Here is a 24,038-nt window from a genome sequence, read left to right as displayed (position 1 = left end):
CACGACATCTAGATCGAAAAACTCTTTACTTTCATACATCCTACATGGACATCTAATACCGCCTCCATTAAAATTTCTTGGATTGAATAGTGCGTAATTAATAAAACCTTCGAACCCATTACAATAATCTATCTTACGCAACCCTTCAAGTGAATCTCGATACATCCATGAACGATCATCTATTAAATATATCAAACCTATATAGAATATTGATAATAAGATGTATAAATTAATTATGTAAACTAAACAAATTAGCTAACATTAATTTAATTCAAACTTATTCAATTTATTTTAATTGTACTCTTATATCATTATTAATTATCTATATAAATTCAAATTCCTATACATTTACCAAAATTTTTACCTCAACAATAAAATTAACAAGATATATAACAGACCCATTAAATCATTATAATATATCATCATTATTTTACTATCATTATATGTTTCATATCAATACTTATCAAATATCATAAATATTTTTTATTTGTAAAATGATTTACATAAAACAAACATCTCCTAGAATTGATTGAAATTCTTAAATCAACTACCATAGAATTGCTAATAAATGATATGATAAAAGAAATCAATTACTAATCTGTGATGATTCAAGTTGTGGATTAACAAGGGGAAATAAATAAACAAGTAACAAATTGGATCTCAAAACTTATAAGTTGGAATTTAGAAGAGGACAGGAAATTAAGTTTAAAAAGCTTTGGATTAAGTTTATTTTTTGATACCAAACTTAATAACAAATCTTCAGAAGGACCTTTTGCCACTAACTTCTAATCAAACTTACTTTATAGTTTTCTAAGAAAAACTTTGTGACAACTTGTTTTTGGGCACAGGTCCATATATCTATATAGCATCTCTTCTACACGTCGAGTAAAAGTAAAAAAAAAAAAAATGATGCAGTCATTGGTCTATTAAACACAGTGTACTGTTATCATTGCAGCTCAAACTCAGCACGCGAATTCAGCTTCAAAACCCCACCAGCTGAGTTCCCGATGAGGTTCGCCGTAGCAGGTACAGACTATGATATCTGCAGATCATTTTCAGATATGCATATTCATCAATCTCTTATATATGAACATGTATGTGTTTTACAATCTTACAATTAAGAACTGAGATTTGGAGGTGGAAGATGGCAGTTAATGTCTTCTGTAATGCATTTAAATTAGGAATATACTAGTTACATGCCCCGCGCGATGCCGCGGGTCAATTATTTTTTATATTTTAAAAATAGTTAAGATCTAAAAGTATTAGGTTTTTTTACAAAGTTATACCCAAGAGTCTCAGGTTTGGTTGCAACACCTGATCCAAGAGTAATGTTTATAATATTAATAATAACATTAAACTTGGGTTAACCCTTAGCATAAAAGTGTTTGGATTGCAATACCAGACCCAATAACATTGGACATGGGTCTGGCTGCAAGGTTGTGTCATAAAAGTGTGATAATTTAATAAATTAGTTAAAAAAAACCAACATGAAGAAAAAAACTAATGAAAAAAAAGAAAAAAAATATGAATTAATTGGGTTAACCCTTCAAACCAGGTTAACCTGTCATACCTTGAATTTGCATCGTGAAAGCTTGATAGTTAAAAAGAAAAAAACAAATTAATGGGTTAACCCAGAATTAACTGGGTTAACTCGTCAAACCAGGTTAACCTGTCAAACCCAGAATCCGTGTAATGAAAGTTTGATAACTAAATAGAAAAAAATTTAACATTAACAATTTAAATTAAACAAAAAAAATTAATTAAAAAAAAAACATCAGCCTTTTCACAGTGGACTGCACTGTGCAGTTCACAGTTAAAGGCATAAAAAAAAACTAAAGGCATCAGTCGAGAACTACTCAGAAAAAAATTTAATATTAATAAACTAAATTAATTAAATAAAATTAATTAAAAAGAAAAAATAAAAGAAAAAAAACCTCTAAGAAGAAAAAAAACTAAACAGAAAGAAATTTAACATTAACAAACTAAACTAAACGAAACGAAAAAAATAATTAAAAAGAAAAAAAAGCAAAAAATAAAATAAAATTCATGTTAACTCGTCAAACCAAGTTAACCCGTTAAACCCGGGATCTGTGTCATGAATGTCTGGTAACTAAATAAAAAAAAGTGAATATTAACAAACTGAACTAAACAAAAAAAAAATTAATTAAAAAGAAAAAAAATCCGGGTTAACTTGTCAAACCATGTTAATCTATTAAACCCAGTATTTGTGTCATGAAAATCTGATAACTAAATAAAAAAAATTAACATTAACAAACTAAATTAAACAAAAATATTTATGAAAATAAAAAAAAAATTGACAGGTCAACCCGGAATTAACTTGGTTCACCCGTGAAACCAGGTTAACTCGTGAAACTCAGGATATGTGTCATGAAAGTCTAATAACTAAATAGAAAGAAATTTAACATAAACAAACTAAACTAAACGAAAACAATTAATTAAAAAAATAAAAAAAAAAGCATAAAAAATCCCAAAAAGCATAAAAAAAACAGCTAAAAAAACTTAGATAACCTATATAAAAAAAAAAACACGCCTAAGGAAGGAATCAGTGTTTTACTGTGGACTGCACAGTGCAGTCCACAGTAAAACACTGACTCCTTTTAGTTATAGTTTAATATATATATATATATATATATATAAAGAGTGTTTGGCAGTGTAATAGCGGTTGCTTTTTAAATAATTTTTCGTACCGAAATGCATGTCAATGATATTTTTTTATTTTTTTAAAATTATTTTTAATGTTGTCGCACGTGTGCGACGTCGCGGCGAAACAACCCACCCTCAAAATCTATCTCATGTGACAAATGTGGGGAGACAAGGAATTCTTGTCTTTTATTAGTGGAAAAATGGAATAGGAGTCGCCACCTAGTATTTTGGTCACTAGGAACCCTAACTGGTCTCAGAGATCGGGTATGGGGACTGGTTGCGTAAAGGGAAGGTATTAGCACCCCAAATACGCCCTACCTAAGGTAAGCTGCATTGTTTTATTGTCTGATAAAATCTAAGGTCATGTCGTGCTTTCTATTTGTTGGTCCGTCTATTGTTTAAGAAAAGTTCTCTTCGGTAAAGAAATCCTTATCTTATCGGGTAAAACCTAACCAGTCTAATGCTAACAAAGAAAATTTAATATCTGGAACACGTCTTACGTATAAGATCATAAGCTCAGATATTAAAAGAAAACAAAAAAAAAATTTAGAATTTTTGAAATATTGGCCTAGTTCTCATGACTTTAATAAACTGGTTATTAAAGCCAAAATGCATGCTAATATATTTTTTTGAAATTTTCTTTGTTGTATGAAAATACAATATGATTTTTTATTTTTGAGAGACTTGGCTGTATGCATGAAAACAAAACATTTTTTTTATTTTTACGAAAACCAGGTATTTTAATACTAGATTTGTATCTTTACAGTATAAAAATACAAACTAATATTTCAAAATGCAATAAAATATTTGCGGAAAATCACATATTTTTTTGAAAAGAATTTTTTAAGATTTTTTTTTTGGATTGGGCCCAACACGGCCCATGCGGCTGGGCCGGACCCAACTGGTTTTTATCCGCAAGCGTGCGTGAACAATTCATGCACGCCTGCTAGCAAGCTGCTACAGTCACGGTGTAATTAATCTTCAAGTGCAGAGTGTAAAAGTTTGAGAAGCTTACCTGGAAGCAAAGGCAACAACATGCTCTGATTCTTCCTGTTTTTTCCGTTTCTGTTTGCTTCTCTCTCTACTGGTTTCCTTGTTTTCCTTTCCTTTCTCCCTTTTGCCGTCTCTCTCGTTTTCTCCTCCTGCCCATTCTCTGCTCCTTCTCGATCTGCCTCTCTGTTTTTTTTCTTTTCTTCTCCCCTGTTCCCTGGTGCAGCTGGAGGCGAAGCTGTTGCTTGGGGACGTAGACGATGGTGAAGTTGATGGGTCGAAGCTACTCTCTTGTTCAGTTCTTCCACTATTCTTCCTTCTCTCTGTATTTTGCTTTCTGTGTATTTTTAAATCTTTTTCCCTCCCTCTGTTTTCCTTATGCTCTCTCCATCTCTCCTCTCGGGTTCTCCCTCTTTTCTTTTTCTTTCCCCGTCTGTTGCCACTCTTCCTCACGTCTCCCTCTGCTTTTATTCTCCCTCTTCTCCCTGTTTTCCTCTCTTTTTCCCTCACTGTTTTCTTTTTCTGCTGTCTCCTTCTTCCCCTCCTTTCCCCCCTCTGTTTTTCTCTTTTTCGTTGTGCAGTGCTGGTGCGGTTGTGATGGAGAATGGCAGTGGCTGCTGGACGAAGAGGATGATGAGCTGACGATGGCTTTGGCAGTGCTGGTGCGGCTCTCTCCCCTCCTTTATTCTTTCCTCTGTCGTTCCCCTCTGGTTTTCCCTCTCGTTTCCTCTTTTGTTTTTTTCTTTCAGTTCTCTTCTGTTCTCCTCCCCTTTCTTGCCCCTCTGTTTCTCCTGCTTTTATAGGCCAGAGACCTTGTGCTGGTAACGGCCAGCTTGATAACGTTTGCAGAGGGATGACAGCCGTGACATATGCCCCGTAATTAAAACAAATTGGCGTTGTTGCTGCTGTAATGTCTCACCGCCAGCTGCATGGAACCGTTACTAATGAAGAAGGGCCACCTGCATGAAACTGTTGCTGGTGAAGAAAGCTTCAGTGAAACGGCACCGTTTTCCATTTTTAAATGATATTTCTGATTTGGTCCTTGGATGTTTTTACAATCTTGTAATCAAACCCCCGGATATATTATAATTGGGTCCCTTGATCTTAGCGTTTGTCTGGTTTGGTCCTTGGTTTCGGATTGTTTCAATTAAGTCCCTAATTGACCATCAAACTTCAATAATTATGCAATTAAACCCCTCATTTGACTAAATCAACTCTTCAAAATTACAATTGGACCCCAGAACTTTAATTTCTTCCAATAAAAGCCTAAATTGACTTAAAAAATCAATTTTCTTGCAATCAAACCCTCCATAAATTCAATTAAACCTTGGATAAAATTTAATTGAGTCCATAAACATCTCATTTTGGACTTTTCTTTCTCAAATTGAATTTTTCTTGTCCCCATGGCTCTCATCAGTAAAAAATATACTGTCAAAATTTCAATTCTTGTATTTTTGAATCTCCTCAATCAATTTCTATCCTTTTTCAGCATTCCAACATCCTTTTCTCACTCCTATTATTTTTGGATTTTTTCAAATATTTTTTTGACATATTTTTTTGTATTTTCTCATTTGTATTTTTTTTATTTTTTATGGGGAACCCAAAAATAGGTAACAACAAATGTTAACATATTAAAACAATTCAAAACATACAAATTATATTAAATTTTAATAAAAAATTAATTTTTTAAAAAACATAATTTACACGGTTCCAACCACATTCCAAATTTCTTGAACACCACATGCTTGTAGGATTTTCCCTATGCACAACATGTGATACAAGTGATCTTGGACAAAATGGTTGGACCAAGTCAACGGTGGAACACATATCAAAATCAGATCACGCAAGGCAATCACGATAAAGAAAAAATCAAACTTGTCCATGGCCAATCCTTCACGGCCTCCAAAGCTAGACGGCGCATGTCATTTGAAGAAAGCGAGTAGTGTTGCTGATATTGGGATCTTATACAGATTTTGATCCCAGTTCATAACAATACCGAGATGGCTACAATCAGATTTATCATAATTTATCATAATTGACTAATATTTTTTAAAAAATATTTTTCCTTAAATCGATATTAGTAATCTAATTTTTATTTAATATCAATCAAGCCAAGTACATGAACTTTAATTAATCTTAATTATTTTAATATATTAATATTTTTTATTGTTCAATCAAGTAATTTAACTAATAATTTATTTTTTAATGTGAGTTTATAAGAACAACCTTTAAAATAATATTTTTATATAATTAAAATATTCATTATCTCAAAGCATCACCTTTACTCTCTTTTTTTTAATGTAGATGTCCCGATCAGTTTGTACATATTTCAACTAATCTTACATGTCCTGAAGTTAACAATCAAATAAATCTCCAGTGCATGGTTATTAAACCCGGACCGGCCCGGCGGGTCGACCCAGGGACTGGACCAGTCCGGGTTTGTCAAAAATCGGCATGTACAACGACCCGGCAGGTCAACCCGTGACCCGAGCCAGATCCGATGTTTTTTTCTTCAAATGTTGGATTTGAAACCTATTAGTATACATATTCTATGTTCCCAAGAAAAAAGTTATGTTTTTTCAATGTGAGATAAAAAAAACATTTTGGTTTAAATACTTCAACTTAAAAGAATAACATAGTATCCTTTTAATGTAGGATTTGAAACCCATTAGTATATATACTCTATATTCCCAAGAAAAAAGCTATCTTTTTTCAATGTGAGATTTGAAACTCGTTAGTATATATACTCTATTTTTCTAAGAAAAAAATTATCTTTTTTCAATGTGAGATTTGAAACCCATTAGTATATATACTCTATGTTCACAATAAAAAAGCTATGTTTTTTCAATATGGGATTTGAAACCCATTAGTATATATCGTCTATGTTCACAAGAAAAAAAGTTATATTTTTTCAATGTGGGATAAAAAAAAAATTTTATTTAAATACCTCAACTTAAAAGCTTAACATAATATCTTTTTAATATGGGATAAAAAACTTTTTAAAATATTCTTGTAAACTTTATTATTTACAATATGTATATAGCCTATATTTACATGGATTTTTTCTTAATTTTTCATATAAAATATTAAAACTTTAATTTTTTTAAATTTTTCCGGGTTGATCCGGGTTGACCTAAGTTGACTCGGGTTGACCCATGAAACCTGGAACTCGACCCCTTATTCGGGTCAACCCTCGGACCAGGTTTAATAACTATACCCTAGTGGTCATTATATTTGCAACCATAATGCTCGAACTTGAAACCACAATGAAAACAAACTTTTTAGTCCTAAAATTTTATCACTGGACCACTTACTAGATAATTCATTTATCCTTTTTCTAATTGACTAGGTCCCTTTACTCAGATAAAAATATTAAATCTTAGAAAAGTGCATGTCAAACAGAAATCAAGAAAATAATTTCTCTTAGATATTTACTTCATGTTTAGAAATGAATAATTGAGAAAGCTAACGTATTTATTTGATTTTTATACTCCAATTAAAAAAATAACATAAATCTCCCATAGTAATAATATAGCAATGCTTGATTTATCATAATTGAAAACAAATTAAAGTGGTAATTATACGTAAAATATAATTAAATCTTTTTTTCTTTCTTTCTTTCTTGAAGTGATGGTTGAAGATTATTGAACAAATATTTTATAGGCCATGATAAACGGAGCATTGAGTTCCACAAATGATTTGTAGTATAGTGATACAGTGGTTGATGGTTAAGAGCGTGTTTCGCAGTGTGGTTGATTTTTAAATAATTTTTCATGTCAAAATGCATGCCAACGATGTTTTTTTATTTTTTAAAAATCATTTTTAATATCAGCACATCAAAATGATCCAAAACATACAAACCATATTAAATTTTAACAAAAAAAAATATTTTCAAATTTTTTGGGAACACAGCCGGAGCCGCGTTCCCAAACGGGACCTAAGTCTATGTGAGTGCTTAAGAGTAGTTGTTTTTCATTTAAAATAATATTTTATTTATTTTTAAAAAATTATTTTTAATATTAACATATTAAAATAATTTAAAAATATAAAATAAATAAAATAAAATTTTATATTTATCAAAAACATTTTTAAAATACAAAAATTAACCTAATCTAAGTTTTATGGGTTATGCTCTAATCTTGATATTTTAGATGAGAGGAGGAATAACTTTGTTAGCTTGCAAATCACAAAAGTTAAAGAGAGTGAGTGCTATTAGCAACAATGGGAGTGCCAATAGCGGCACCCCAAGCCATTCTTTCAGGTTTATGAGCTGCAAATAAAAATATTCAGACTTGTAGATATAAAAACATCTGAGACCAATGAATGCCTTCACGCGTTTACTAGCTACGGAATCTAATGCTTCAACTGCCCACCATCTTGATTTGTCTTCCCAGTAAAACTGTGTTGTAGCCTTTGCCATCGGCAGGTTGAAGATGAGCTGTGTGTGGTCTTTCTAGGCGGCGCAACCAGCTGCTAGTTCATTTCAAGAAGACGCAAACTTTGAATATCTCTGAAATCAAATCATGTTGGCAAATATTCTTGTCTTATTCTGTCATATCTTCTAATACCTTAGCTGTAAACATGTAATTAGTTGTCAATTAAGGCATACATTTAGGTAGCTATGTTTGGAAGTTACACGGAAATAGTGCTTCTTGTCAAAATAATTAAGATCAAACACAAAAAAAGATTATAATTCTCAATGATCTGTTTATTATGAGTGCTTAGTGTTAATCTAAATACAAAGAAAGTATATATAGATTAAACTGAAAATACTATTCTACCCTTAATAAATAAGTCTACATAACTATTATTTAACATCTCCTCTCAAACTCACGATGTGGCAGCTACAAGTATTGAGAGTTTGCCAACTAGAAAACGAAAACGAGAGATGGAATGCATCTTGTTAAAGAAATCTGCAATCTGTAAGGAAGAAGAAACAAAAGGCAAAGTAATGGTGCCATGTTTGAGATAATGACGAGTAAGATGACAATCGATCTCAATGTGCTTAGTTCGTTTATAAAAAAACGAGTTATGAGCAATCTGAATAGAACTCTGGTTGTCACAATACATAGGAGTAGAATAAGAAAAGGAAACTCCCATATCAACAAGTAACCAACGTAACCAAACAATCTCTTTGGTATTAGATGTCATGGCACGATATTCTGCTTCTGTGGATGATTGAGAAATAATAGATTGTTTCTTGCTATTTCAAGAAATAAGAGAATCACTTAAAAAAATACAGAACTCAGTAATAGACTTGCGATCTATGGGATCACTACCATGATCAGCATCGGAATATGCACGCAACTCCAAAGAAGAGATGGATGAAAGTAAAATACTCTGAAAGATTATACCCCGAAGATATCGTAAAATACAAAGAACAACTGTCTAGTGAACAGTAGTAGGAGAAGCAACAAACTGACTAACAATATGAACAACATATGCAATATTTGGACGAGTAATGATGAGATATATCAAGCTCCCAACAATAGTACAGTATAAAGTAGGATCTATCAAAGGTAAACCATCAGAAGAACAGTACCTTGCGTTAACCTCAATAGGAGTATCTACAGTCTTGTTATCAGTAAGTCTAGCCCGCTCAAGAATATCTGTAACATATTTCGACTGAGAAAGAAGGTAACCTTTAGGTGAGTATGCTACCTCAATACCCAGGAAATATCAAAGATAACTCAAATCCTTCATTTCAAATCGTCTAGCCAACTATGTCTTCAAAACTGAAATACCATTAATGTCATCATCAATAATAATCATGTCATCAACATATAAAGACAGAATGATACAGCCTGTATCAGTGCACTTAATAAAAAGAGCAGAATCATGACTACTAGAAACAAAGCCAAGCGATGAGATCACAATATAGAATTTCTCAAACCAAACACGGAGTGATTCTTTGAGACCTTATAATGCTTTCTTAAGCTTACAAACATATCTAGAGTCATGTGAAATACCAGGAAGGGGTGCCATATAAATTTCTTTTTGAAGATCTCCATTCAAGAAGGCATTTTTAACATTAAGCTGAGAAATATACCACTAGCGAATCGAAGCTATGGTAATAAGAGTATGAATAGTAGTCATTTTTACAACATGGGCAAATGTCTCCTCATAGTCCATACCATATTATTGAGAGTATCCTTTTGCAACCAGCCTAGCTTTGTATCGCTCAATAGACCCATCAGAATTACTCTTGATCTTATACACCCAACGACAACAAACAACACTCTTACCAGGAGGTAGAGGAACCAGATCCCAAGTATTTGTCTTATGCAAAGCAGAAATTTTCTCATCCATAGCTTGTTGCCGAAGCGGATCAAGAATTGCCTCTTTATAGGAATAGGGCTAAAAAAGACAATGAATAGAAGCTAAAAAGAAAGTAAATGATGAAGAATAACAAGAATAAGTAAAATCTGGTAGTTTTGTGGACTTACAAATACGGATGGACTGACATAGAGGTGGATCCACAATCTCATATGAAGCTTGAGAGGCTGTAGATGAGAATGAAGCTTCATGTGTGCCAGAGAGTAAAGTATCAATACCTGCAGAGTTATTAGTACAAATTGATCGAACATGGGGAGATGTATTATTATAAGAATCCTTAGAAAAAGGGGTCTATATGAATAAAATCGAGTTTAGTCAGGTTATAAGTAATGGATGGAATTGAAAAGAAAGGTATATGCTCAAGAAAGACAACATGACAAGACACATAAAGTTTTTGAGTTATTGGATCAAAATAAGGATACCCCTTTTTACCTTCACCATAACCTAAAAAGACACAAATAGCAAATCGAGAGGACAACTTATTGCTTTCTACATGCGGACAAAAAACAAAACAAGTACAACCAAAAACTCTAAATGAAAAATAATCAAAGACATACTCATATAACTTTTCAAAAAGAGATAGACCTGAACTGTGAGAAGATGGAATTGTATTAATTAAACTTACAGCAGTAAGAACAACTTCTCCTCAAAATTCACTAGGAACAAAATCAGAAAACAAGAGAGAATGAGCAGTTTGACAATGTGCCTATGTTTTCTTTCAACAACACCATTTTGCACAGGAGTATCTATATATGAAGTTCGGTGGATGGTTCCATCTAAGGCAAACAATTGACAAAATTTATTAGAAGTGTATTCCCTACCCAAATCACACCTAAAACATTTGATCATAGCAGAATGTTGAGTTTTGATAAGAGCTCGAAAAGCTGCATATATCTCAAAGAATTCAGAACGACGTTTCATTAAATAAACCCAACAATAATAAGTATGATCATCAATAAAAGGGATATAATATTGAGACCCTCTTTTTGTGGCAATAGGAGAAGGTCCTCATACATCAAAATGAATCAAGTCAAATGATGAAGAAGAAACAGAAATACTTCGATTAAAAGGTAAAACAGAAAATTTTACCAGTTTACATCCACAACAATAAAAAATATCACAAGTTTTCAAATTTCCTAAAGCTCTTGTGGATGCCAAAAATCTCAAACTAGAGGACGAAACATGTCCTAGATGAGAATGTTATAAATAAAAACTAGAAGATAAAGGATTCAAAAGAAAAGAAGACAAATCAGCAGTAGTAGCAGCAGCGGGAACTGGCACTTTTAACTCATCAAAAATGTATAGTCCATTCTCCCTATGGCCTGTCCCAATCAGCTTCTGAGACTGTTGATCCTGTACACATTAAAAAGAAGAGGAAAAAATAACTAAATAATCACCAGAATCACATATTTGACCAACAGAAGCAAGATTCAATTTGAGGTTCGAAATAAAATAGACATTAGAAAGAGACAAGTGAGGTGTGACAACAGAACCAACACCTGCTAAGGGCATGAGAGTGTCATCAGCAGTCATAACAGGAATGGAGGGCGAAGGAAAAATAGAGGTAAAAGATGAAGAATCTGGAGACATATGATGTGAAGCACTAGAATCCAAAACCCATTTAGAATGTGACATACATGAGGAACTATGAGGCAACTGACCTATGGAAGAAGAAGTGGACGTTGCTTGTGGCTGCAAAGAAAGAAACTTCTGAAATTGCTCAGCCAAAGTACTAGGATCGATAATAGAGTCTGAAGAAACTAATGTTGCGGTATTTGTGGTGTGGTGATTTATAACCCTGAGGTGGTCTATGAGCATTAGATTATGACTGGTTGTCAGGCTTCCAAGCTTGATTCTACTGTCTACACTAAGCCTTCCAATAACCTTTCTGCATACAGAAACTACACTCGTCGAAGCTAACCCTTGTGTAAGGCTTATAGTGGTGATTGGAGAATTGGTTAAAGGGTACTGCTAGTACAGAAGGATTAGAAGCAGAAAAAATACCCTTTTCAAAATACGACTGAAGACATATTTCTTCAGCCAATAACTTACTGACAACCGAGTCAACAAAAGGTAGTGCGGAGCGATGCAATATTGAACCTCTAAGTCCTTCAAAATCACTATGAAGTGCTATTAAAAATTGTACCAATCATTGTTGCTCTCTACGTTCAATATAAGCACTACATGCTTTTAATTCTGCCGATTCTGTAAGAGCCAATTGATCCCAAAGATCTGTCATGACAGAATAGAACTCCTAAATACTCATATTCTTCTAGCGAAGAGCTCGTATATCATTCTTTAACTGATACTGTTTTGCAAAATTTGATTGCGTGAATAACCATTGCAAATGATCCCAAATCTTCTTTACTGTCTCATACTTCGCCAACTGCGTACCTATAGAATGCTCAACAGAATTGTTGATCCAAGTATGATCTTTGCATTTTTTGTTTCCCATGCATCTATCGAAGCAGTATCTCCTTCTTCGGTATTCTTAGGTACCACATAAGTTTCATTGACATATCCTCACATCTTATTACCCTTAAAGAAATTTATCATTACATAGCTCCAATACGAATAGTTCTTCCCATCCAACCTCACACTCACAGATTGAAGCGAATCATCTTTTTCAGTAGCCATAATCAACAATCACAGAGAACCAGAATACAAAAGCAGCGGAAAATAAAAAACCAAATTGCAGAAACTAAACAAATATCTTCTCGAAATTATACCATTACTCCAAAACACAAAACAAATTAGCAGAAACTGAATGCAAATTCCAAATTACAAAAGTTGAAGGGAAGATGAAATACCAAAATAATTGCAGAAACTGACAAAATACCAAATTTTGAGGAAGTGGAAGACAAAATATCACTCCAAAAAAAATTTAGTTGGATCCACGAAAGTTGTGTTCGGGATTAAGTCTCGTTCCATAAAACTAGCTCTGATACTATGTCAAAATAATTAAGATCAAACACAAAAAGGAAGCTAGAATTCTCAATAATCTGTTTATTATGAATGCTTAGTGTTAACCTAAATACAAAGAAAGTATATATAGGTTAAACTGAAAATATTATTCTACCCGTAATAAATAAGTCTACATAAATATTATTTAACACTTCTCCATGTATATATGTACTGGTTTCTGAATTAATAAGGTGTGTTTGGTATTGAGGTTGCTGTTATGGTTGTGGTTTTAAAAAAGTTGTTTTATAAAAAGTACTTTTAGTTAAGGTTGGTTTGGAAAAATATATGTTTTGTTAAAACTGTGGTTGAAATTGAGGTTGAACAAAAAATAGTTTAATGTGTTTGGTTAAAAAAATATTTTTCAAATTGAGGTCATAAAATAATTATATATATATATATAATGATTTTTAATTTAAATATTGTAGATTCAACATTGTTATTACATCATGAAATAAATAATATTTATATCAAATAACTATATTTTTCATGGTTTCTTAAGCGCACAACAACAAAAACTGAATTTTTTGTTACGTCATCAAGCGATCTCCTTCTAACTTTTTGAATAAAACACAATTAAAATAAAAATAAAACTAAATTTTTTTTTAACTGGGTCGGACCCGGCAAGAACATAATTGAAATTGCGATCAAATTCCATAAATGCTACGTCATCATACGATATCCTTCTAATTTATGTAGTGTTATTAAATAATATTAAATACTAGTTTTTCGAGTAAAACTTAATTTTTAAAAAAACAATTTACAATTTCATTACGTATAAAATTCATTCGACAAGAACTACAGTTTTCATGATTTTTTTAGCGTATAATAAAATTAGGTAAAATATTATTATGAATAAAATTAAGATTAGAAAATTTAATTCATCTTAAACTAATTTTTTTAAAAAACAAAAAAAATTATTATTCACGTGAATATTACAAGTGACATTAATTGACTAGTTGTTCAAAAAAAAATAAATTCACGTGAACAGTTCACTCTTACTAGTTTTTTAAAAAGAAGAACTGTTTATTTTAGTCAACAGTGTAACAGTAAAGAATGGCTCCACTGAAGTAGCAAAATGCTTCTACAAAACCTGCAGCATCATAAAGCATTTTTATTTTTTTTTAACCAAACGATGATACGTGTGGCTGTACCAAACAGCCACTAAATCAGACCTTCAAATCCAAATCCTTTCTTCTCAAACTTGCTCGTTCAGCTATTCTCTTCTTGTACAAGAAGCTAGAATAACCACCAAAACAGCTCACTGAAGAATGTCAAGTTCTAGTGACCAGAAACTTGTTCATGTAGCTCTCCTCCCAAGTGCTGGCATGGGTCATCTCACACCCTTCCTTAGACTTGCTGCTTTACTCACAGCCCGAAATGTCCATGTCACCTTCATCACCCCACATCCAACGGTGTCGCTGGCTGAGTCACAAGCTTTATCAGGGTTCTTCGCTTCCTTTCCTTAAGTCAAGCAGAAGCAGTTTCACCTCCTTCCACTTGAAGGGAATTCGGCTGACCCTTTTTATTATCATATGCAACTCATCAAGCTCTCCTGTCACCTTCTTTCCCCGCTTCTTTCTGCTCTAACTCCATCTCTTTCTGGTTTTATCACAGACATGACCTTGGCCTCTACAGTTATTCCCATCACTCAAGCTATTAGCCTTCCTAATTATGTTCTCTTCACATCATCTGCTAAAATGATAACATTATTTCTATCCTACCCCACTTTAGCCGGCTCAAAAGCTCTGGATGATTTAGATGAGACGGATGTCATCAAGATTCGAAACGTGGAATTGATGCCCAAGTCATTGGTCCCCCCACCACTTCTGCAGAAGAGCAATAATTTTTTGAAGAACAGTTTCATAGAGAATGGTAGGAAAATGATAGAATCATGTGGAATTCTACTTAACACATTCGTAAGTTTTGAGCTTGAATCACTCACAAAGATAAATTATGGCCAAGTTCTGGAAAGGCTACCTTCAGTTGTTGCCATCGGACCACTTCCACCATGTGATTCTGAGAAGAGCAAGTTACAGTTAACTTGGCTTGATGATCAACCAGCTGGGTCAGTTCTGTATGTTAGCTTTGGCAGTAGGACTGCTTTGGCGAGGGATCAAATCAGGGAGTTGGGTGAAGGGCTGATAAAGAGTGGTAGCAGGTTTGTCTGGTTGGTGAAGGATAAAAAAGTTGATAGGGAAGACAGTGAAGAATTGGAAGAGGTAATTGGGCATGAATTGATGGAGAGGGTCAAAGAAAAGGGATTGATAGTTAAGGATTGGTTAAACCAGGAGGTCATATTAAGCCACCCAGCAGTTGGTGGATTTTTAAGTCACTGTGGTTGGAATTCAGTGATGGAGGCTGCATGGCATGGAGTGAGGATCTTAGCTTGGCCCCAACACGGGGACCAGAAAGTCAATGCAGATATTGTGGAGAGGATTGGACTAGGGACCTGGGTGAAGAGTTGGGGTTGGAGCGGGGAGATGCTGGTGAAAGGAGCAGAAATTGCAGAAAGGATTAGAGAATCCATGGGGAATGAATCATTGAGAATTCAGGCATTGGGGATCAAAGAAGATGCTAGGAAAGCAGTGGGCTTTGGTGGGAGTTCTGACAAGGGATTGACTGAACTCATCAGCATGTGGAAGCACTTCTGAAGTCGCGAGAATATCCTATACCCTTCTGTATGTCTTGTACCTTGAATTGTCTGTGACCAGATAAACAAGGATTAGATTGGTAGAGTCAAAAGGTCGGGGGAAATTCAACTCGCATTGTCCTGAAATTTTGATTTTTCATCTTTCTTTTGGAGGATGTCTTATCCTGTCTGTTGTGTCTTGTAATCTTTTTCTTATCAATAAACTTCACTTCTTTCATGGAATGAAACAATCCCATGAAAAGTATGAAGAGATAAAACTACAAGATACCTTTTTTTTGGAGAATGTCTTGCCATAGGCCTTGCTCTTTCGGGTCTTGACAGCCCCTCCGCAGCCTCTCCACATTAGGCACTCCCAAAACTGCTGATTCGCAGGTCCCAGGCTTCCCAACAATCGTTTCCACCGTCTCTACCGCCTTCTCATGGTACTTCACCTTCATTGTCTCCATGAACTCAAGCTCTCCACATATATCCAAGTAGTCACACCTTGCATAATCCTCAACATGAAGTTTATAAAATAAAAATAACTATTGAAGGGAAGGGAAAGAAACCTTTTGACATCTACTGTTTGTGAAGCCTTTCCTTCACTTCTGTTTTTCTACAATTTCCCTCCTTAACCCTTTCTTCCAAATTTCCCAAACACACTGTTAGATGTCAACCCAAATTATGCGTCTGCACACAGATACACGTGAAAAGATAATAAAATATAAAGAGATGAAATGGGTAACCAGTCCTGACACGGACAGCCATGGCGGGAAAAGGGACCTATGCGGTTCAGGATGAGCTTGGTGGAGGGAAGGTGGTCCTGTAGTCGCTAAGGCCAAAGTTAAGAAACCATCATGAAAGCATATCTGCTCGATTTCTCTACCAAATCTAAGCAGTCTGATTAAGAACAACTCTTCAAACACGACATAATCACTGAACTTTGCATGGCAAAGTCAGAATTTTGGAACCAAAAAAAAAAAAGTTTGGTGGGTAAGTTCAAAGCTGAAATCTTTGCTTTTATGATCGTTGATGTTCATAGGTCCAACAACTACCTTTCAAATTTACCGCCAAATGGATCTAGTAATTTTTTCGTCTGTTCAAGTTAGAGATGAAAAAATCGACGGCGCTTTCGGGGTGAGGAGTATGTTTCTACTCGCAAGGATAAATGAAGACCATAACTACAAGACAAGAGGGCACAAGACCATGACTATATATTTAGAGAGAGAGAGAGCGCATTCACTGTAGTTTTTTGTTGGTTGGTTAGTGTAGGGACACACACACACACACACACACACACACACACACACACATATATATATATATATATATATATATATATATATATATAATTTAAGAGACAAAAACCTAAATAATTTTGAAATAATTTTATATTTTTAAAACATGAAAAACAAAGACATGTTTCTCAGTCTTCATCTGTTCTATCACAAGACGGCAACAACCAAGCACCACCTTTCAACAAAACCATAGTATATTTCCTAGACTCCTTGCTATGTAGGGAGATTTCAGGCCATTTTGGAGTTCATTGTACAAATATGAATAATGTTGTTGTTTGAACTCTGTTGCTTAAATGACTGTTCTGATAGCAATTTAAAACTGCTCATTGAAGCAAGTCTCAACATCAAGATTTCTTGATCTGCCAAAACAAGGAGGAAGAAGCTGAAGCCACAAGTGTCCTGATTCATACAAGTTCAAAGTACAGATTCAGAAAATACAAGGCAAGTACACAAAATGAATCACCTTGGCATGAATAATATTGGCAGGTAAGGCCATGACAATTCATTTCTGAATTTAAATGACCTGCTCTCTAGCTATTGGTGTGGTAAAGGGTTATTGGAAGGATATCTCTGCCGTGGAGGACGCCTTGTCCTCTTTCCCCATCCTGTTACTTCAAGTCCCAGTTCTCCACAATTTGGCTGCTGAGCTTGCGGTGGACTCACTGCAGTTACTGTTGGAAAGGCAGCAGAACTCGCTGCACGCTTTCTCCCCCTTCCTGCCTTGCTCTTAGGGGAGTTTCTCTGAGACAAAACTGACTGCCAAGTGCCACCGGTTGCTATTATCAGACCTTCAATCATCTGAAGATCCTCAGCCACATCATTCCTGGACAAAGAGACAAGACCAGGAAGTACATCTCTTTGAAAGTCCTTCCGCTGCCTTCCTCTCCTGGCCTGACCTCTCCTAGGACGTCTTGGCAATGATGTTTCATCTTTTGTGTTTTCCAAAACCATAGGTTCACAATCATGATCTTCTACCATGGTTTCAGTTAAATTTAAGGTCATATACTCAAAAAAATCAACCTCGTCTGGTATTGAATCTTCACAATCATTATTACCCTTGTGCACTGAAAGTGATCCAACATCATTCTCAATGTATCCCTTGTAAGAAGAAATTATCTCTGCAAACAACTGAAGAGAATTATTCACTTCAGCTTCCAATATATGGCACGGAGCATCATCTTGAAACTGGTGCACACCAGACAGTGACATGTCCACTAAAGCCTCAGCTGCAGCTATCAAAAAGCCTTCATGAAAGTCCTTGGATTCATCTGTTATGGACTGAAATGGTTCTTTAAATTTGCTTTCCGGAAATCCATCTCCAGACACGATGTCCATGTTGTTTTCAAGGACAATTGGCGCCTCCAAATCTATCTGAATTGCAATACTGGCCTTGTTTCTTGGAGCTTGAGCCTCTTCTTCAGTCACACTCACATTCAAATCAATTGAATGTCTTAAATCAGCTCTACAATCAACTGAACACTTCGCCACATTTAAACTGTTTGTGTTTAGGATCTCCACGGATTCAGATTCCATAGGATCCTGATTCAGATCAGTATGAAGTATCCCGCCTTTAATAGAGTTAGCATCATTAGTCTCTGAAACACAAAAACCAGGCTTCAGGCCAGAGCTGGCAGAAGGTAGTTCTTTGGAAATGGGCTTTTCAAAAATGGGAACACCAAGAATCTTCCTATTGCTTGAACAATCACCTCCAATTCTCTTTTCTTCAGCATCATGCACATTTGTTGCTGATGATGAATCCTGAACAATGTTTTGATGGAGGCCCTTCATTGTTCCACCATTGCAAGCAAATTGCTCAGCATATTTTCTTTGCAACGAATCCCAATTCACCTTATGAGAATCAGACATTTCACCAGAAGATTTTCCATTACAATGTGAAATAGTTTTCATCCATGACAATGCTCCTTGTGGAGTTTCTTCCATCCTTGGAATACCAATGGAAATAAGATTTGAATCAGAAATTGCTTCAATTGGGTAACTTTTTGGAGGTACTGCATTGAGGTTTACTTCCTCCGCAGATTTTATATTCTCAGACCAGCCTGAACCCCTAGAGTTATTTGGAGGATTATGTTTAGGAACTTGTTCAAAAGCAGAATTACTATCACTGTGTCCATTCAAGTGACCAGCCGATGCCTTGGACTCCAACTGAGAAATGAGGGAGATGTCATTTTTGTAGGACAATTCAACTCCTGGTTTTGGGATAAAATCCACTTTTTCATTAACAATCGACCCATCTGCAGAAACTTCATGGCAATGCAACAATGTGGTTGAACTCTTATTTGATTCGGGAAAGGTATTAAAGCAAGGGTTTCCCAGAACAAATATTGCATTCTGTTTCAAGCTAGCTGGAGGCCTCTTCCAAGATGAAATGGAGGATGACTCAGAATTGACTACATTAGATTGAGGAGCAGGTGGCCGCGGAAGTGCATCTGAAGTCATAACAGATGCATTATGATTTCTGTCGGAGATTTCTACACCAAATATTGTCTTCTTTTTCAATTGTTCTGGTTTATTCTGATCAGGCACATGGGCATTCATGCAGCCAACATGCGATGATTCACTTTGTGTCGGAAAATACTCTCCATAAAAACTTCTAAATCTTAAGGATGATCCATATTTGGCACGCAAGTGTAGCAAATTAGCATTATCTAAAGATTGACTAAAAGTATTTTTCATTGTTTTTAGTGTTTGTTTGCATTGATAATTAGAAAAAAAAAACATTTTTCACCAAGATATTTCTCACAAAACAAATCGACTATACGACAAATTCCTACTTTGTTAGAGTATCTATCCTTAAAAAGATGCTTAGCAAAAACAACTAAACACATAGTATCTAGAAGAAATAATGGCATATTAAAAACCTATATTTGATATTTCTTTTATTTATTTGAATATCTGCCCTAATTTTTCTTCTTCTTAAGTACTTGTATTCATGAATACTGTAATTATATTCATGAATTGTTTGATCAATTAAGTACCTCTGTTAATTTTGTCATTGATTGACGTGGTAGTTAACTCTTAGTTAGGTGAGCCTAGGGTGATATTATTTTAATATATTTTTATTTTTTTAAGGATAATGATATATGAATTATTTATATTTTATGATTTTTTTCAATTTATGTACATGAATTGATTTTTTTTAATATATATATATATATATATATATATATATATATATATATATATATATATATATATATATATATATATCGAGTTTGATTTGAGTCGGGTTTCGGTAGATTTTGATAATATTTATATTTTATCAATAAAAACTCACTTATTAGATTGATATCTATTGAGTTTCAGATTAAAATGTCAATCCTAATAAATTAAGTATATCTTTTAGTTTCTTTTACAAATAATCTTATCTAATAAATATTATATCTCTATTATTAAAAAGGTCTAGGTTTCAAAAATTAATAAATACTAATGGCATATGAAATACCTTTACTTCATAAAATTTCATTCAGTTTATCCTTATATAATTGGACAACTCTCTAATATGTCCTTACCTTTTATCTGTAGTAAGGTTCTTTTATGGAAGCTACCAAGTAAAAAAAGAAGGAAGATGTTTGAAATCCCTACTATGAGATTAAATAAAAGACACGAGGTTTGCTACCTTTGTGGTCTCAGGTTCGAGTCCTGTGGTTGCTCATATGATGATCATTAAAGGTTTATATGGTCGTTAACTTCAGGGCTCATGGGATTAGTCGAAGTGCGCGAAAACTGGTCCGGACACCCATATTAAATTAAAAAACTAAAAAAAAAAGACACGCACATCAAACTTCAGGTTGTTGATAGAGAAGGGTTGAGGAGAAATAAATTATGGATGGGTACGGTGGAATAAAAGAAAGGATCTTTGTCTTCAAAAACAAATTTGTGGGGGCCTCTCATAGTAGTAGCTGGGTTTGCATGGACTCTGATACGGGAGTCGTGTTTCATGCGTTGTGTAAGAAAGTTAAATTTGAAATTTTTTAGTATATTTTTATTTTTAAAAAATCAGAAAAACAATTTAAAAACAACTGATTTTATATTTATATGACCTTCAAGATTCTGATATGGGAGTCGGGTTTCATGTGTTGCGTGATCAGAAACGATTCCAACGTATGTGGGCGTCAAGGAACCAGATTTATGGAATGAAAGGAGAAACGAAGAGCATCTTGTCATCTACTTGTTTAAGCAGATGACACGTATGTGCTAGGATGCATCATGCAACCGCGTACATGTTGATGTCGGTTCATGACGGTGCTCTTTTCTGGCTGGCAATGGCGAGTTGGTGTTAGGAAAATTTAGGATGGAAACAAATATGGAGTTGGCTTAGAGGCGTGAAAACACTATCCTTAAAGTGTTTATTTGTCCCACACAGAGACAACACCTCCAGGATACAACTAAGCTCTCTAAACCTCTAAAAGAATAGGAAGATAAGATTAAGAAAAGAATATGTGTTTTTGTTGTACTTTCTTTTCTGTATAATAACATGCTTTTATAGACTTGAAATATAACGATAAAACAGTATGACTGTTCATCAAACAATATGACTATTGATGAAACAATATGATTGTTCATCAAACATTATGACTATTGATGAAACACTATGGTTGTTCATCAAACAATATGATTGTTGATGAAATAATATAATTGTTCATCAAATAATATAACTATTCATATTAAGTTCCAAGTTCCAAATGATATTATAAATATCCATCATGGCTAAATTTACTACACAATAAAAAACACACACTTAGAAACATTAGGAGGGAGTGTTTCTTTCCAATATGGGATAAACATCTTTTCTTTATTCATTTACAAACTACACCAATAATCCCCCACTAGTTTGTAATGAAGGTCTTTTCACTTGATAGAATTATGCTTACAAGAAGGTATTTTGCAATTTAAACCTTGAATTAGTGTTAGAACTTGAATCCTACTAAAGTTATTGGTGTCCGCAGATTAAACCAAAACTTTTGGTTGTAGAATAAAAGATACTACACACATAATACTATCCAAACTTTTAAAGAGGTTTACAACTGTTTAACACTATTATGGCCATGTGCTAAAATCATAATTTTTTTTTCTTGAATATTTACAAGAGAAAACCCTAACTCTTGTCAAAAGCGGCTCCACTTTTATATTCATATAGGTGGAATTATACATGTCTCTATTACATTAGACACGAACTTTAAATTTCATTAAGAGCCCACGCTCATCCTACTTTTCGTAATAGAACACACTGAATACTATCAAAATAGGGACTCAAATTAATTATCAGTGTCCAACAGATACAAAACAGTAACTTGTTATTACCCATTAAACTAAGAGATAAGCTTTTTGCTAATCCGAAGTTGGGTTCCTATTACTGGTATCTTTAATAACGGGTTTTAACCCCATTCCATTAGTTGTTTTTCATACCATGTCTCTAGATAGTCCTTTTGTGAGCGGATCCGCTAAATTATTCACAGACTTCACATAGACAATGGTGATTACACCATTTGCAATCAACTCTCGAATATATCCATGTTGAATGCTTATATGTCTTGATTTACCATTGTAAATGTTACTATAAGCTCGAGACATAATTGCTTCACTATCGCAGTATAAAGAAATGGCTGACAGAGGTTATGGCCACAACTTAATATCAAACAACATATTTTTTAGCCATTCTGCTTCTTTACCTGCAGCAGCTATAGCAATAAATTCTGATTCCATAGTAGAATGAGAGATGCATGTTTGTTTCTTAGATGCCCAAGATATTGCACCTCCTCTAAGTGAGAAAATCCATCCTGATGTGGACTTATTATCACTTGAACTAGTCATCCAACTTGCATCACTATATCCTTCCATCACAGCTGGAAAATCAGAATAAAACAAGCCTAAATCAATCGTTCTTTTTAGGTAACCAAAGACTCTTATAATAGCCTTCCAATGATCTGTATTCGGCTTACTTGTATATCTTGATAACTTGCATATATCAAAAGCTATATCTGGTCTTGTACAATGCATAGCATACCTAAGACTTTCAATGGCACTAGCATATTCTAGTTGTGCTACTGCTTTATCACAATAATCATTTAACTTCATGCTAGAGTCAAATGGGATATTGGCCTCCTTTATATTGAGATGCTTAAACTTATCGAGCATTTTCTCAATATAATATGATTGATTAAGTGCATAGCCACTACTATGTTTCTTAACTTTGATTCCTAAAATTGTATCTACTTCACCAAGATCTTTCATTTTAAAGATAGAAGTGAGATACCTTTTGGTTTCAACTATTCCAATAATATTGGTGCTAAATATTAACATGTCATCTACATAGAGACAAATAATCACACTAAAATCTTTTGTAAATTTGGAATACATACACTTATCAGCACCATTGTGATGAAAACCATTCAACAAAATTGCTTTGTCAAACTTTTCATGCCATTATTTCGGAGCTTGTTTTAAACCATATAAGGACTTTACCAATTTACAGACTTTTTCTTCATTCCCAGGAAGTATAAAACCCTCAGGTTGCTCCATATACACTTCTTCCTTTAAATCTCCATTTAGAAAAGTTGTCTTTACATCCATTTGATGAACATACAATTTATAAATTGATGCTAATGCAAATAAAACTCTAATTGATGTAATTCTTGCCACTAGAGAATAAGTGTCAACACCCTCCTTTTGAGTAAAACCTTTGGCAACCAATCTTGCCTTGAAGGTTTGTATAGAATCATCGGTATTGTATTTTCTTTTAAACACCCATTTACATCCTATTGGCTTAGAACCTGGAGGAAAATCTACTAGGATCCAAGTATTGTTAGACAATATTGAATCCATTTCATCATTTACCGCTTCTTTCCAAAAAGCAACATCTCTAGAAGACATAGCTTGACCAAATGTCTTTGGATCATCTTCTATATTTAGGATCATAGGTGTCTTTTTTAATATTGTATTTCTATCACCTTCCACTAAAAATACAATTGAATCAGTAGAGATAAAATCTGTATTTATGTGTTTTTCCTTTCTAACTCTTTGACTTCTTCTAGGTTCACTTGAACCTATTACTTCTAGGTTTTTTATGTTTTTCACTTAATGTTGAGCTAGGAGTCATTACTTTTAAATTTGATTCTTGCACATTTGAATCACTTATG

General features: G+C 33.9%; 1 protein-coding gene and 1 pseudogene across 1 annotated transcript; one reads left to right on the top strand and one right to left on the bottom strand.

Moving 5' to 3' along the window:
* Positions 1-14,015: 14,015 nt before the first annotated feature.
* LOC133671140 (UDP-glycosyltransferase 708G1-like) lies at positions 14,016-15,821 on the top strand (annotated as a pseudogene).
* A 1,386-nt stretch (positions 15,822-17,207) lies between these two features.
* On the bottom strand, positions 17,208-19,489 carry LOC133670377 (uncharacterized). Its single transcript, XM_062090865.1, has one exon. The coding sequence runs from the start codon at positions 19,435-19,437 to the stop codon at positions 17,416-17,418; it is 2,022 nt and encodes a 673-aa protein (XP_061946849.1). The 5' UTR covers positions 19,438-19,489; the 3' UTR covers positions 17,208-17,415.
* Between the last annotated feature and the right edge of the window lie 4,549 nt (positions 19,490-24,038).

This window comes from Populus nigra, chromosome 13, assembly GCF_951802175.1.
Source record: "Populus nigra chromosome 13, ddPopNigr1.1, whole genome shotgun sequence".
Classification (NCBI taxonomy): domain Eukaryota; kingdom Viridiplantae; phylum Streptophyta; class Magnoliopsida; order Malpighiales; family Salicaceae; genus Populus; species Populus nigra.
The sequence above is the reverse complement of the archived record's forward strand: the minus strand, read 5'-3'. Positions and strand labels throughout refer to the sequence as shown.